Raw genomic sequence first — 16,268 nt, 5'->3', positions numbered from 1 at the left:
AGTTCATGTGGTGTAGCACATCTACAGATATTAGCCCCTGCACCAACTAGCAGCTGAAAAGTTTCTGAAGGGTAGCTGTGCTAGGAGATAGATGCCAAAGATGCGGAATCTGTGGGAGGAACGAGTCCATTCAAAATAGTGATTTATAAATAGCAAATGTTTATCCAGTTCGCTTTTGATAAAAAAATATTCCATGTATGTTATGCATTTCACTGCACACATTATTAAAGTCTAAATGTACATAGTTTACTAGTGTGGCACTAGAGGGATGATAAGTACTCCCATAAGAATATTTGTTGCCTCCCTTTGTTTTATATTATTAAGAACTACTGAAAATAGAAGGTTAATCCATTTAAGATGAAGTTTAAAATAATAGGGGTAAACATGTGGCACTTTAGATACTAGTGGTAACCTATGACCCCATGGTTCATTGCCTAGTGTTCAATATTGGGAAGAGAGATTATGGACTAGGGTCCCTTAGTTCGGTTCTGGGCAGGCCGCATGCAAGATGGTGATTCTCCTGGAGAGAGGGGGCATTCCTTCATCAGTTTTTGTCTAAAGTTTATAGTGGTTTCCGACGTTGGTTTTGCTGCGTTGGGACTAGTTTTGCGGGACCAAGAACAGATTTTCACGTGAAAAAAACAACCTATCCAAGATAGTAATACTTTTTAGAAAGTGTGTCACTGTTTAATAGCGGTTGGGGGACTTTGACGTGGTTAACACAAGGATGGTGTGATTTTCCCTTGTGGAGGCCTAGAAAAACGAGATACAGCTCGTAGGCCGTGAGGCATAAAAGGGGGACACAGGGTATGTGTTTCTCCTTCGGTGGAGCTGTAATCGCTGAGCATAGACGACAGGATGTTTAACTCCTTGATATCACCAGTATAATGTTAAGCTTTGGGTGGATATGTTCACCGATTCGAATGCAATGCAGAGCACTTTAGTACGTTTTTGACTGATTTTATTTCGGCCAGATTTGCCTTAAAAGTACATCCAACAGAAAGCATTTCATTTTCAAAATACAATAAATAATTAAGCAGTCTGCTAAATTACAATAAATTAGTCCACTGGGATTGGTTATGATGTATGCCAAAATTGGCCAAGCTGTTTACATACATTAGGGCGGACGAAGATTACAGTAAAAACCTGTCATCAATCTATAAGGTGCAGAATTAATCACACATTGAAAGTGCGCTTAGTTGCAAACTTCTCGTCGAGTTGGCCAGTACAGTTAAAGTGCTAATAGTGCTGCAATTGTCAGCTCAGCCACGAGAGGCATCAGAAAGCAACCCGGGCGCCGGTCAACGGATAGGCTGCGGAAAATACAAGAGCCCTGCCTTTTACACACCACCAGTAAAGTGTGTTTAGCGTCAAGCAGCAGCATCAGAAGTAAGAAGTAAGATAGCTCAGCAGGACTCTTCTTGACGTATGTTTAGCCGTGTATATAGCATCAACTTGTATGTGGACATGGAGACTAAAGTGTAATTAATATTTCTTTCTTTAAATGTTGCATCATCATCCCCAATCCTTAGTGCAAGGGTTGGGAGTGGAACGTATTCTCTTCCTTCAATTTTAGTGATGGTCAACCCATGAATCTCGCATGATCAGAGTGTTTCAAAGTTTAAGAAGAATCAATGCTTCGAAGGAGTGCAGCGGGCATCTCATTGTTCAATACAAGAATTGAATTATCTGCCCAAGACTTAAGGACCAAGCTACACCAGAAACATTCAATGCTCAGTCCTACTAGAAAGAAACTGGTGATCTGTGTCGTACAACTACTTAATTTCCTGAAGGGTCTGTTTTTAATGCTGAATGGTTTTTAATGGTGGTGTTTCACTATTTCAATAGCAATTTCACTATAGCAATTGAAACAAGAAGACGGCTAGATATATAGAAAAATGATTTTTTTCCACTTATGTGGGATTACAATTTAGATTTGATAAAACATAAGTCATATTTGTCGAGCGTTGGTTTGCCTCCAGCGTGGAATCTAGGCGATATTGAAAGATAACAGATGTTACAACTATGTATGCGCCCTATTTCGAAAATGTTTGGTTTCGAAGAATCTAGACATCGTGCTAAGAACTGTATCAACGTACATGTTTTTTTCTCAACATCCCTTTGCTCGAGAATGGACAAATTACAGCATTCGAATTTTGGTGAATTCAGATGTATCCGTAGAAGTACCTATAACCAATCCTGACGGAGCTAAATGTAAAATCTATCTATCTGACTGGATAGAAACCTGAAGATTATGCTCTACGTATAAACACTTCAACAGTGGACAGTACGGTGAAAAAAAGTACAGAACTGTGGAACCTTATCTCTACAGATCGACTTCTCCAGATATCAGGAATTGCATAATGCGGCTGCGACTGATTCTTTGGCCTACACGAGATCCGCTGGCAGAACGTAAAATCATCAGCACATACCAAAATTTCTGTCGTTTCTGTCTGGATCACACAGTAAAAGAAACGATGAAACATCTTATAGTGAACTGTCCGGCTATACTTCAATTTAGAGCAACACACTTCTCTAAGCATTGGTGTATTTTGGAAACATGCTGCCTAAAGCCAGATGGCCTATGATTTTGTCCACAGCTTCAACTAGCATTCGTATTGCCATCTGTAATTTCATTAGATCACTAGATCTGCATGCTCGAAATGAATTGGAAATGTGTCCTGAGTCCGACATGTAAGCTAGGCCATGGACATAACTTTGGAAGTTGAAATAATGATTTGCTGCGGGATAGCATCAGACGACAAAGCCTTGACTGTCTGCTTAAGTATCCATGTAACAAATTCGTTCTTGCTACATATATTACATCTTTAATGGACACATTGTGAATTCGAACATGTGCAGGGACCACTTTTTCATGGATATCCTAGTCTGTTGTGATTGTGTCATTATTCATGAAGTGAATCCTATACTTATGTCATGATTAACAGAATTTTATTGTAATTGTTAAAAATGCTAATGAATTTTTAATTGATAAAACTGTTAATTGTAAAGATTGTTTCAATTATTGAAAGTTGATGAATTTCAGCTAAATCAATAATTTAAAAAAAAGATAACAGATGTTTATTGTTACCCAACTTAATAGTACACATTTTAACAACCTCAGAAGGATGAAGGGCTGAGTGGGCCTGCCGGGATTCGAACCTGTGACCATGCGGTCAATCACAGCCCCCCATAGTGGATGTATTAGTTCACTCAGCCGCGATTTTAAGAGCCACTCATCTGAAAAGTTTAGCACGGGTGTTCATTAACCATTTTTCCATTACTGGCAGGTTTATCACACAGTCTTCAAGGGAACACGAGTGTCTGCTCTTATGTTACAACCTACAATTTTACAACTAACAAAAAATCGAACGCGTGCTACTGCCCGTTATTTTTTAACTGGTTTATCATCCTGTACAATGGGGGTCATCTGTTGACAAACTATTTCTTGACTTTGTTCTACCTTTGACCAATTTACAGGCCAAATGGTCTACAAATTGCCAATGAACGCAAGAGTTGTGATCGAGAAATGCAATTGTGTTTAAAGCTCTTCCATCAGGTGCAGCAACATAAAAAATCCACTTACAGAAACTGTTGGGCAATTGGCGCTGGGCACCTTTCTGGAAATCGCAACATTTAGGTCATCAGGACTTGCTTTACTAAAAGACATTCCATGTACTGGCGTTAACATCAAAGCAGGTTCCTGCCTTCGGTAGCCGGCTGTAGTGCCACCGTCTTATTTACAGGTAGTACCAGTGAAATTATAATGTTTTATAATTGGTTATTTATGAAGCGCTTAATACTCAGAGGTTTGCAAGCACTGACCTGGGGATTGAACCTGTGTTGCTCCGCATCGTCTTTCTTCCAAGACGAGCATGTTGCCCTTGAACTATCCTCCAAAAACCTTCCAATTGAGACCATTTTCTTTTCCACCGTAGTAAAGCTTACAAATACCAAACTTTTTTTTTTTAAATCGTCTACTAAAAAAGCTAAGGCAAAAGATGCATTTATTTTATTTAGTGACATAATTTGGAAAATCACGATTTGACAGATAGGCCCGCCAAACCCTGCTTTTCTGGGCAGGGGCATTTTCACGTGTAAGTATTAACTTGAAAACACTGCCCACAGCTTGCATTCCCTCTTTGAAAAACTGCATTTGCACTCTGTTGATAAAGTACACAAAAGTGCAAATACTGCATTGGTTAATTTAACCCACACTGTACACTACAACGACTCAAATTCACATGGTTGGTTCGACCCCATAGTGGCAATGGGTTGCTGGCCAAGTGGGGTTGTTGTGCTTTTGTATTGAGCTGTATGCAACCTCTTAACACCCGGCTATATAACCACCCACTGCTGAAGATTAAAGGGACCCCTATGGAATGTATCGGGTACTACATCATTAAAATGTAATGTAAGGATGAATGGGGCACGTAGTATTAGTACATGAATCCTTATGTAGAAAATGTGAGTGGGTAAATGTTGGGAAGCGGGCCACTCCAGAACCACCATATCCTCTTTGAAATGTAAAAAAAAAAAAAAAAAGCCATGCACCAACAGACCCCATTATCGGTGCTGGCAGGAAACCTTTATATCTCATAAGTGCAAACCTGGACCCAAAGATTAGAGTCAAGATGAAGAATAAAATGTGATTTATAGATGATTCATCAAAGCTATTGGTGTCTAGTTAAAGGATCGAATCTAAAGGGTTGACAGGTCAAAGGATCGACACCAAAGGATCAATTTTGTTTTTAATTATATATATTTTTTTAGGTTTACGTTTAAGGAAAAAAAAGTGGTTTTTAGCAAAAAAAAAGGAGATTGGGGGGACCCCCCCCCAAAAAAAAATATATGTGAAAAAAAAAAAAATCGATCCTTTGACCTGTTGACCCCTTGGTGTCGATCCTTTGACCTGTCGACCCTTTAGATTCGATCCTTTGACTGGCAACCAGAGCTATTTGATTTATAGATCGAATATAGACATATAGCTGAGCCACCATAAAATATAACCGCATCCGTTTTTAACAAAATAGATGACTTGGCTTCCCCCTCACCATCAGGGGCGCAGCCAGAATTGTGTGGCCGGGCAGGTATGCACAATATGCACGTGGGCCTAAAACATGGGCAAACACAAAAACAAAAAATGATTGGATCACGCTCCCGCAGACCAGGCCAACATTTAAAACAGTTAAGGATATTCTATACTTTCAACCTATAGGTCACTGATTAAGAGATGCAATGCAATCAAATTCCCATTTCTATTCTACTAGAACACAAAGAGATACGAGCCCATCAAACATCTCCTGAGTTTTACTACAATGCTTTCAAGACACAGGAACAACATAATTTGAGTAATAAAGGCACATCATGATGTTTACATTGCATGCCGTTTGCATTTCTGAACCTATTATGAACACAGGCCAACACGTTCCAGAACGCAATATGATGTGTACCTAAATGCCAGGATTGGGTGATATCGCATTGGACATGCTGCATCTTGGGATCTCTGCAAACTACCTGTTCTCCTTTTAGACCTACATGCAACCCAGAAGATTCTGTGTGATATTGACCTGCTTCTGATCACTCTTTGACAGGTGCAAGTATCTTGTTAGGAAGCAGAATGTGATAAGATCCGGAGGGCCGAATCGGGTGTTTTCGGCCCGTGGTCTGAGTTAAAGGCCCTTGCGGATCGGTTGCTAAGGCAAACCAGGGTGCTAAAAAAAGATTGTCCTTATTTCAACGGGACGCCGCATGTGTCTCGTTGTACGACGGAGAACAATTTCTCAAGATGGCTGCCATGGAAAGGGAAGGCGGGGCCCCTCTTCCCTTCCCATGGCAGCCCACTGGAGCACTCATGACAGCGGGGAGCAGCCAATACCGCCACTGCCAAAAGGTAAGTGGAGGGAGGGGACCTTTTTTTTTTTAAATGGCGGCCTGCGGTGGAGAGGAAGACTACGCGTTCTGCAGAATTTGATTGTCTGCGCCCTCCGCCCCGCGTGCTAATGTGCGTTACCTTTGTAAACCAGAAAATAAAGTTGTTAAAAGCCCTTAAATAAGGTGCCTAGACCAAGCCCAGTGCTTGCGCCTGAGCTGGGAACATTCCGTTATTCACGGGCTTTTTATAGGATTGTTTTAGAAGCAGAGACTCACAGTGCTTTCCTTTATAGAGCAGATCTCCATGCATGAACGACCTTTTAATATGGATATGTAGCACAGCTCATGAGAACACATGTACAAAGAACCTCTAGTCAGTTACAGATCAAATGTATTGCCCTGAAAGCTTGGCATGGTTTACATCCACAGAAGTAGGTGAAATTAGGTCATACTGAACATGGCGCCTTCTTTTATTAAACGCCTTGCCGTTCCCCTGTTTCAAAGCAATCTTCCATCCATATAAATAAGCAACTTTCATAGCCTAGCAACATCTTTCACAACGAGTCAATGAGGGTTGACAGTTGTTGGGTGCGCTCGAGTTTTCAGAGCGGAGTGCGTCATTCCTCGCAACTGCAGTAGGCCATTGCAGCTGGTTAGTTGCGTGGTTTTATTACTACAAGCGAGATGGGATGTCGAAATGTGTTTCTTATATGACAAGACAATGTACATATTTATAAGGAGATTTCACTTTCGTGTAGAGTAAGGATCTTATCGCTGACGAGTTCTGTGACCAAATAAGTCCGAGGATGAGGTGGGTCAAACCAGGAGCAGATGTTGCACCCAATCCTCAATTCCGATCTAAAGTATTAAGTATTAAAACCAGGGTAGGACTGGGCCATAACATGGTCTCGGCACCAATGAAAAAGTGGCCCACAATTTCAAATGGCTATTCATTCCGTTTGTGACAAGACTGTCTAAGCAGTACACAAGGGGGAGTTTTTTGATAAAATGTGATGCAAATTTTGCATTTTAAAGAATGTTTATTTGGCAACACTGGTAAAAAAAAATACTAGCCGCACATGGTGAAGCAACGCATCAGACTGGCCCACTTTGACCCAAAAAACTGGCCCACACCAGAATTTTGCATTTTTGGTTCGGCCATGGGCCTATTGCCCTATACGCCAGTCCGAGCCTGTCAAAAACCTATTTAAGCCACCCCCACTTAAAGTAGCGTTGCCCAGTGACACTGGTCGGCTTTATCATTTTCTGTCTAAGCTAAGTGCAACTTAACAAATGCACTTACTGGTTTTTTTGGGTCCACCTCCACTGAAAAATGTCCCGTATTGCTGTTGACAGCTTCCAATTCCAGCGGCTCGTGGGTAGGGTTTCTCAGCGGTATATTCAGGCGGGTCCATCTGTGGAGAAAAAAAGGAAAAGCCCAGTAAGAGCGCGCAAATCACCAAACGTATTCCATCATGGTTTACATATTCTGTAAAGGCCACGTATCACGTTGTCCCCTCTATGACATTACATTCCGTCATGTCTACCACTGCGATCAAGCACGCTTTCTTTTATCGGTCTAGTTCATGAACCTCGCGGCCATTTTACGACTGTGGAGGAGAGTCCACGTTGAAAGCAGACTCATTTTCAACAGCTCAGGCCTTTGTCGTTTATGAAACTGCGCTATACCGGCCTCCTGTAAAAGCTTTTTCGCCGGAATGAAAGATAACCAGGAGGACAACTCGTGATATTTCCACGGTAATGGGGAGCCTGGCTATAGGAGCTGATAACTAAGTGACACTGGTAATGGAATTTGATTTACTGCCTCAAAAGCGCAGATATGCCTTCGCTCCTCTCCTAACCTTGAAAGGCACACAATGCACATCACCAATTTTTCCTTGGTTTTCAATTAGTGGAGGGTCACGAGTTGACTGCATACCTTTCTGGCGAAAACATACTGTGCACAAATAAAAAGGAGGTCGTGAGATTAACATTCAGTGTTTTATGAAGTGTAACCACTGTACCCTGGAAGAATACATTTATCACAGCCAATGAGGACGAGTGCGCATAAATCAGCGTCCAGGGAGGAGCGGAAAATAATCACCTTTTTCACCAAGATCAGTTTGTTTCCCTGTTTATCCTCGAGGGGGCGGGCCCCTTCCTGCCAGTCTATCAGGAAAGGGCAACTGCTTAGTTTAAAAAAAAAAAGAGACACATCAATGACAAAACGATGCACTTTTATATCTATAGCCAGAATCCCACGTTTGTTGGTCTCTGGTGCTTCCATTTAAGTCTAACATTTCCATTTGGCGCGGTGAGTTATAGTGACAAACACTGGCACTGACCTGCTTGCTGTGAAATAAAATGGGGCGAGCCTTATGCCATGACCTTTGACCCAAGTGATGTCATGGGAAGTGCCATCACAGGGAGTAGCATCAATGGCAAATGCATGAGGTAAGCAGACTGGCCAGGCTTCATTTGAATGCACTTTCTTTGAAAACTAAGCAGTGATGGAAAGGAGGTTTTAACAATCCATAACCGCTGGCATTTCTATAGCAGCTTTCATAGTAAAAAGTTTTTGTCTGTCGGCGCCGATACAGAAAGGCAGCCAAAAACGTGAAAACCAGTCTCTTGCCTTCCACAAATGGGAACAGGCGAGTTGCTACTGATAGGCCAAGCAACCTCCGACATGTGTCAGACGTGTGGACTTAATCAGTGAGGTGAGGGCAGGGATGTCATTTCACCAAAATTCCAGGGGTAGAGGAAGTGACATCACATGACCCTTGACCTCTGATGACATCACAGGAAGTGATGTCATTTGACCCCCACTCCAAAACAACAACAACAAAAAAGCGTCCATAACTGCCCCAAACACTGTTAACATAGGCCCCCCCTCCAAGGCTACCACTAACCCATCACCGACTCTGAAACCTCTGGACACCCCCCCTTCTACTTTCGCAAAGTCTCCACCAAAGAAGTCAAGAAAGTCATCCTCACCCTCAAACCCTCTAATTGCCAGGGTGACCCATGTCCAGCCCAAATCATAAAAGACGCCGCCCGTGAACTCTCACCCTTCATTACTAAACTTATAAATGCCTCTTTCACATCAGATACCATACCCAGCAACCTGAAACATTCCTGGGTCCTCCCCCTCCTCAAAAAGCAAACCTTGGACCCCTCCATCCCAACCAACTACCGCCCCATAACCACTGTGCCGTTCCTACTGAAAATCCTAGACAAAGTAGCTGACCAACAAATTCAGCACCACCTGGAACTAAACCACCTCGTAGGAGTCCGACAGTCCGGCTTCAGACCACAGCATGGCACCGAGATTGCACTCCTAGACCTTAAGGCACAAATAGACACACTAAGAGATAAAGGCACAACTTCACTCTTACTACTCCTTGACCACTCTGCCGCATTCGATCTGGTAGACCATGCAATACTATGCAATCATCTGGTCACGGCAGCCTGCTTCTCCCAGGAAGCAGTCGCATGGATCCAGTCTTTCTTAGATAACAGGACAATGCGCGTCTTCTCTCCTCTAGCAGCTGCTGACCCGCACCGATTACTTGCGGCGTACCCCAAGGATCCTGCGTATCTCCCACCCTCTACAATATCTTCACAAAGCCCCTTTTCGATGATCTAGACGGTCTTGGTATCACCTACACCAACTATGCAGACGATACACAGATTCTCATCCTGTTGACGGGAGATTATGACAAGGATTTGGCCTTTGTGAATAGAGTCTACCTCATCATCCAGGCATGGATGGCCGCCCACGGTCTATGCCTGAATGATGACAAAACTGAACTCCTCATTCTAGGCACTTCTTCCAACATCAAAAAACTGGGCCTCAACTATGACTCCTTCATAATTGACAATTACATCATTACTGTAGCCAAAGTAGTTAAAACCCTCAGTTTTTATATAGACTCCACGCTTACCTTTGGTAAACAAGTGAATTCCATGGCTTCAGCCACCTCCTACACATGCAAGCTAATTAGAGCAGCAAAGCCCTTCCTCTCACCTAATAATTGCGTCATTCTAGCAAGGGCATTAATCCTGTCGAAACTAGATTACTGCAACACCCTCTACATAGGCAGTAACAAATACATCACTTCCAAAATTCAGACACTTCAAAATAATGCCCTGAGAGCCGCCCTAAACTTCCCTAAAAATGCCCACATATCAGACCATAGGAGATCTACCAACTGGCTTTCCACTAAAGACAAAATCCTCCTCAAAACAACCTCCCTTACACACAAATGCCTCAACCATGCAGCCCCGCAATACCTTATAGACAGATTCACCAGACAAACAGCTTCTCGCCCCTTACGAAAAGCTAACTCTAACCTTTTGTTAGTACCCAGATTCAAACTTACTAATCTGGCGGGTGTAGCTTCGCTGTTAAAGCGGCACAACTGTGGAACTCCCTTCCAACTGCTCTAAGGGAAGATCTCCCATACCAGCAATTCAGATCCAATCTGATCCAATGGCTAAAAGATCATGATGCCTAACTTTGCCCTACTGTCATTTGGGATCTCATGTATATTTTGCATATTTGCTCTGCTCTATTTATCTGTCACATCTGCATTGTTGTTAACTCACTGTACATACTTCTGTGATTTTTTGACACCACATGTCTACAGCATTGTAACCGTAGCTGTACCCCTGTTTATTTGTAACATGTAACCTAAGTTGAACAACCCTCTTTCTGCCTTTGTGCTCGAATATCCTTGGGTCTGGTGCGCAATATAAATAAACAAACAAATAAACCAAAATGCCAGGGGTAGCGGAAGTGACATCACATGACTCTTGACCTCTGATGACATCACAGGAAGTGATGTCATTTGACCCCACCCCAAAGTGATATCATGGGAAGCGATGGAACACAACCGATCACCCCTTGACAAGACAGGAAGTGTCATCACATAGCATTGTTCCTAAGTACACAACGAAAAATATGGTTACAATATCACTATAATGTGATATACATTTCATACAAGAATGGATCGCCATATGTATGATTAAGATCAGTGTGCATATACCCATGTTACCAAATGACTGTGAATGCAAGCAGACGTCCATGGCCAAATGATAATGATGTGTTATTATATAGCACTTACGCTTAATCGCTTTATATAGAGCAAATGTGCATACAATATCATCCAACCTGTATTCGTACTCATTTATCGCCCTCAGAAGGATGAAAGGCTGAGTTGAGGTGTTTAAGAACAGACTAGATCAGTGACTCACCCCCTGAAATGTGCCCGAAATAAACCATTAATGAGTCTAGCAATTATTGTATAGAATTCCAGAAAGACAAATTATTTTATATTCCCCTTTTTTATTTAGGCTCACTGCTGAAAGTGTTAGACTTGTGGAACCCCTCTTCTTTTTTTTTTTCTTTTTTTTAATTAAGCGGCCTGAACAAGAAAGCCAGCCACCCCAGAAGCAAAGAGTCAAATAGTGCTGGCCACAGCCTAGGACCTTGCATAAAAAAAAAATTTAAAAAAATGTTTTAAGGGTAGCAAAGGAGACCTCAGGGGTCGCAATTGCGACCCCTAAATGACGTCCCTGGGTGAGGGGCAGCTTAATTCCATAGAAATAAAAAGTCTTTGTCCCATGTCTGAGCTCACGCTATCTCTTTTAGGGAGAAACGCTCAAAATGAAAAAGGACAGACTGATTCCATCCTATTTTCGAGCGTTTCTCTGTGGAGCCTCCACTACCATTGCATGCTAATCAGTCTTAATCCTGTCACCACTTGAGCAGTCTGGCACAAACTGCTAGATGACAAGGCATGTCTTTGGTTGCTTCTGGTCCCTAGCAGTTCAGACCAGAATGCTCACGTTGGTGGCAGTATCAAGACTGATTTACGTATGGTTGCTCCCCTTGTGCAATGGCCCGAGCAGGCCAACAATTAAGCTATTCGAATTCAAAAGGCAAACACAGCCGGCAGAGCAAACACCCCACTACAAATCCTTACTGCTTTACTGCAGCTGTCTGATCAGAGGTGGGGCGAACCACTTAAAGTGCACTCTTTATTCACAGCTGCTTCATCACAAAACACCCATGTAATCCGCTTTAGCCAAAATTAATCTTTATTTGGGTGGCCAAAACGCCAAAACCACTATCATTTTGCTCCGCTCTGCAGCTGAACCAATGGCAATACAATTTCACCGAGCAGCCTCCCTTTGAGCTGCCACTCTGACAATCATTAAAAGCGCTGTAATTCCTGGCTGGGGAAATTCCCAGGCTGTACCAGACCCAACGTCCCGAGTGTCACCTGGGGGGGGGGGTCCGAAAGAAATCAATTCATGGACAAGTAAAGGGAAAGAGTGTTGGGAAACAGGGTCGAGGGGTTGGAGAGGGAGTTTGGGGGAGTTGGGAAGGGGATGTTAAATGATACAAAGTTTTATTTGGTCCGATGGAAGTGGAGATGAAAGCGGTAAGAAAGAGTAAATTGGTATCAAGCTTCCCTGAGGATGGCTGAAATGAATATCGCAACCTGGAACGTACAGGGTTTGAATATATCAACGAAACGCCTCTGGACTTTGAGGAGACTTGTAGAGCAACAAGCGTCAATCGTCCTCCTCCAGGAGACGCATCTTCTCCCCAAGGATGAGCGAAGAATGTCACACAGAGCCTACCCAAAGCAATATTATGCCCCCAATGGGACACAAAAGAGGGGAGTCGCAATCTTGATAGGCGTTAAAGTGGCCTTCAAAAAGCAATCTCTCTTCAAAGATACGGAGAAAAGGTACCTTGTACTCAAGGGCTCAATGGGGGATCAGAAATACATGATCATTGTGATCTATTCTCCTAATGAGAGGCAGGAACTTTTTCTGAAAGCAATACTTCAGAAAATAGGCAGCTGGACTTAAGGGCAGGTGATTGGTGGAAGGGACTTTAACTGAGTTATGCGCCCTGTCCTAGACAAAACACTTATGCCCACTCCTGCAGACCAAAGAAATAGAAAGGCACTGGGGAAATTATTTAGAGACCTAGAGGTCATAGAGACAGGTAGACTCTTTCATTATGAGGAAAGAGAATATTCCCACTACTCTGCAGTACACAAAGGTTACTCGAGAATAGATATGATGCCTGTCTCGTCGACACTCAATCCCCAGGTGGTAAATATAGAAATAGGGATAAATTATCTATCTGACCACGCCCCAGTGATATTATAAATTGAACCAAACACGGGTCACAAAGGAACCCGGAAATACTGGAGACTGAATGAGCTCACTCTGAGAGACATACATGGAGACAGTAATTAACAATTACTTTAATGAAAACGATAACAGGGAAACAGACTGGAAGATAGTTTGGGATGCAAGCAAAGCGGTGGTCCGGGGGGGAATTCATATCCCAATCCATAATATACGTCAGGGGGAAGGAAGTAATAAGGCAGAGAATGGAGGATGATGTTAAGGAAGCAGAAGAAAACCACAAAAAACAGCAGATGCAAAATTACTGAGTGCATGACGGAAGGTTAGGACACAACTGGAAGCTCATGTTGCAGATCGCTCTGCGCAAACCCTAATCAACGCAAAGCAAACATATTATATGCTGGGAGGGAAATCCAACCGATTCCTAGCCGCTAAACTGAGGAAGCTAAAAGCCCGGAATCACGTTGGCCAACTAAGAGATGAGCAAGGTAATCCATGTTAAGCAGAAGCTGATAAAATTAGAATTCTGGAAAGATTTCATGCAGACTTGCTGAAACAGGAGGGACTGGATCTGTTCCTTCAGGCTAGGTACATGGAGACATTGCAAATACCTCAGATACCCAGAAAGCAAATGGAAGCTTTAGAATCACCTATCATGGGGCAAGAAATCAGCGATGCAATAACGTTCCTACCAAACAATAAAAATCCTGGGCCCGACAGACTAAGGAATGGCTTTTACAAAATCTTCAGGGCACAACTAATCACACCACTGACACGACATTTAACCAAATAAGGGAAGGAGGCACAATTACGAAGATATGGGAAAATCCACAACAGTACTAATTCTGAAACCGGGGAAAGATCCCACAGATTATGCCAGTTATCGCCCTGCCGCCTTACTAAATAGCGATGCTAAGATACATGCAGCCAGACTCATGAAGGTACTCCCAGGTATAATCCATACAGACCAAGCGGGTTTAATTGTGGGAAGGCATACGCAGGATAACATACGCCGAGCCATAGACATCATAGATCTGGGGACCAGAACAGGACAAACATTTTCAATAGCCGCTCTGGATGCTCGAAGAGCATTTGAAAGCCTAGATTGTGGGTACCTGCACAGAGTACTAGAAGCCTTCGGATGTGTGCCAGAATTTACTAAAATGATATTAGCAAATTTCCATATACCATCGTCAAACTTCTTGGTTAATGGGCAAACCTCAGCACTGATTAAAATCTGGGGTGTGTCGAGCCAGGGATGCCCTCTCTCCCCCGTAATATTTGCTATGGCAATGAAACCTCTGGCGATTAGAATAAGGCAAGACCGTGGAATTCTGGGGATAACGAGTGGGAGAGAAATGGATAAAATTGCACTCTATTTAGACAATATGTTGTTATTCCTGGAAAACACCCTGAATTCACTACCTGGGGTGATGAGAAAGTTACATGCATTTGCCGTGGTCTCGGGATTCACCATACATTATTCTAAGTCCAAAGCATTAAATATATCCGAACATCCAGGAGAAATAAAGAAAGCAAGGAATACCCTCCGGTATGGGAAGAGGAGAGTATAGAATACTTAGGGATACACTTAACGAAAGGATATAAAGGACTATATGGGGAAAACATAATCCCTCTGTGGAAACAGTTAAAGGAAGACCTGCACAGATGGGACACACAGGAATTGTCCTGGTTCGCCCGCATAGCTGTGGTTAAAATGACCTTGCTCCCCCGACAACTGTATATAGTCGGTGCACTCCCAGTGGAAACACCATTGCGAATGCTTAAGTCATTACAGTCAAAGATTGGCTCCTTTATCTGGCAAAAGGGAAAACCCAGATACAAAGAGCTTAGAGGTGAGGGTACTAGAGCAGGACACTAGAGTAGGCAGGCGTGACAGTGAGAGGCAAGCAGGTTGCGCAATAGGACAAGATGACGACAATCGGGATTAAGGAGCTTACAGAAAGCACATTATAAGACAGGAGAGAAAACACAGCTACATTTGAGAATTCTGATTAGAGGGAGGATGGCCTAGGTTTCACAAAGCAATTGTATAATGGTACTGAAATGGTCCAGTTGCAGACATCAGGTGGCAACCGTCTATAGGAGCAGGGTAGACTGAAGGGAGGTGTCAGGCAGCAGGCGTCCTCTGCGGATACCTGCAGACACACAGAGCCGCCAAATAGGAGCCGCCCTTTGCCTAGGGGACCCTTAGCCACAGGGGCTGCTGGGCAGAGGCTGCCCAGGGGAGGTCAAGAATAAGGAAGGGAGAAGCCAATCAGGAGGGGGTGGGATGGGAGGTGAGCAGGAAGGAGGGGGGAGAGAAAGGGAGAGAAGAGCACGGAAGGGGAACTGGAGGCAGGCAGGAAGGTCCGCACACAGGCGAGGGGCACCCGCGGCAAAAAACAGTAGTAAAAGTTAGCAGCCCACAAGATTACAGTACCTCCAAAGGGGGAGGGAAGGCTCACCAGATGAAGATGATGGTGCTGCAGTCACCCACTCAGCCGCCGTGTAAATGGTGAGCCTGGTGACCAGCAAAGGCTCACAACGGCCTCTGAGGAGGGGGAAGCCAATCAGGGGGGGGTGGGAGAGGGAGAGAAGAACACGGAAGGGGAACAGGAGGCAGGCAGGGATGGTGCTGCAGTCACCTGCTCAGCCGCCGTGTAAAATGGAAGTCCATTTTTCATGTTCATGACTGTGATGCCATGAACAAGAAAATGGACTTGCTGATGGCAGCACTGCGTGGCATCAGGCCACACAAGAAAGGTACGTTTTTCTTTTTTTTTTTTAACTTTTATTTATTGGCAGAAGGTTAGGACAGGTACAGCACACACCATGCAGAAAGAGACATCAATCACTATTGGCATACAGGCATTACAACGAGAGCAATTACAAGTAGCACAGAATGTGGGGGGGGGGGAGGATCATGGCATGGGGATATCATGAAGTGTTCAGTTCCTGTGTGGAGTCGGGCAGCTCCGGCAGGGGGGTGGAGCGCTAGTCCACCTCGTCTTTGCTATTCAGATAGCTGCAGAATTCAGTCCACACATTCTTGGGGCAGGATAGGGTGGGCAATGAGCCAATATATTCTTGTTCACATGTTTGTACCCAAGTGAGAGCCTTCAACCACATCTTTATACATTTTTCTTTTTTACAAAAAAGTCACCATTAGCAGCTGTGTAGATAACTACACAGGTGCTAATTGCTGAGAAGGCAAC

At 43.5% G+C, this 16,268-nt stretch overlaps 1 protein-coding gene across 1 annotated transcript in view; it reads right to left on the bottom strand.

The window, feature by feature from the left end:
- Positions 1 to 16,268, bottom strand: part of CFAP47 (cilia and flagella associated protein 47) — a 3,369,192-nt gene that overhangs the window by 830,523 nt on the left and 2,522,401 nt on the right. Inside the window, exon 54 of the mRNA XM_069639370.1 lies at positions 7,178 to 7,289. Coding sequence (XP_069495471.1) covers positions 7,178 to 7,289 — 112 coding nt within the window. The remainder of the gene's footprint in view (positions 1 to 7,177; positions 7,290 to 16,268) is intronic.

The sequence above is a fragment of the Ambystoma mexicanum genome, chromosome 7q (assembly GCF_040938575.1).
Source record: "Ambystoma mexicanum isolate Mex_15411 chromosome 7q, UKY_AmexF1_1, whole genome shotgun sequence".
NCBI classification, from domain to species: domain Eukaryota; kingdom Metazoa; phylum Chordata; class Amphibia; order Caudata; family Ambystomatidae; genus Ambystoma; species Ambystoma mexicanum.
The sequence above is the reverse complement of the archived record's forward strand: the minus strand, read 5'-3'. Positions and strand labels throughout refer to the sequence as shown.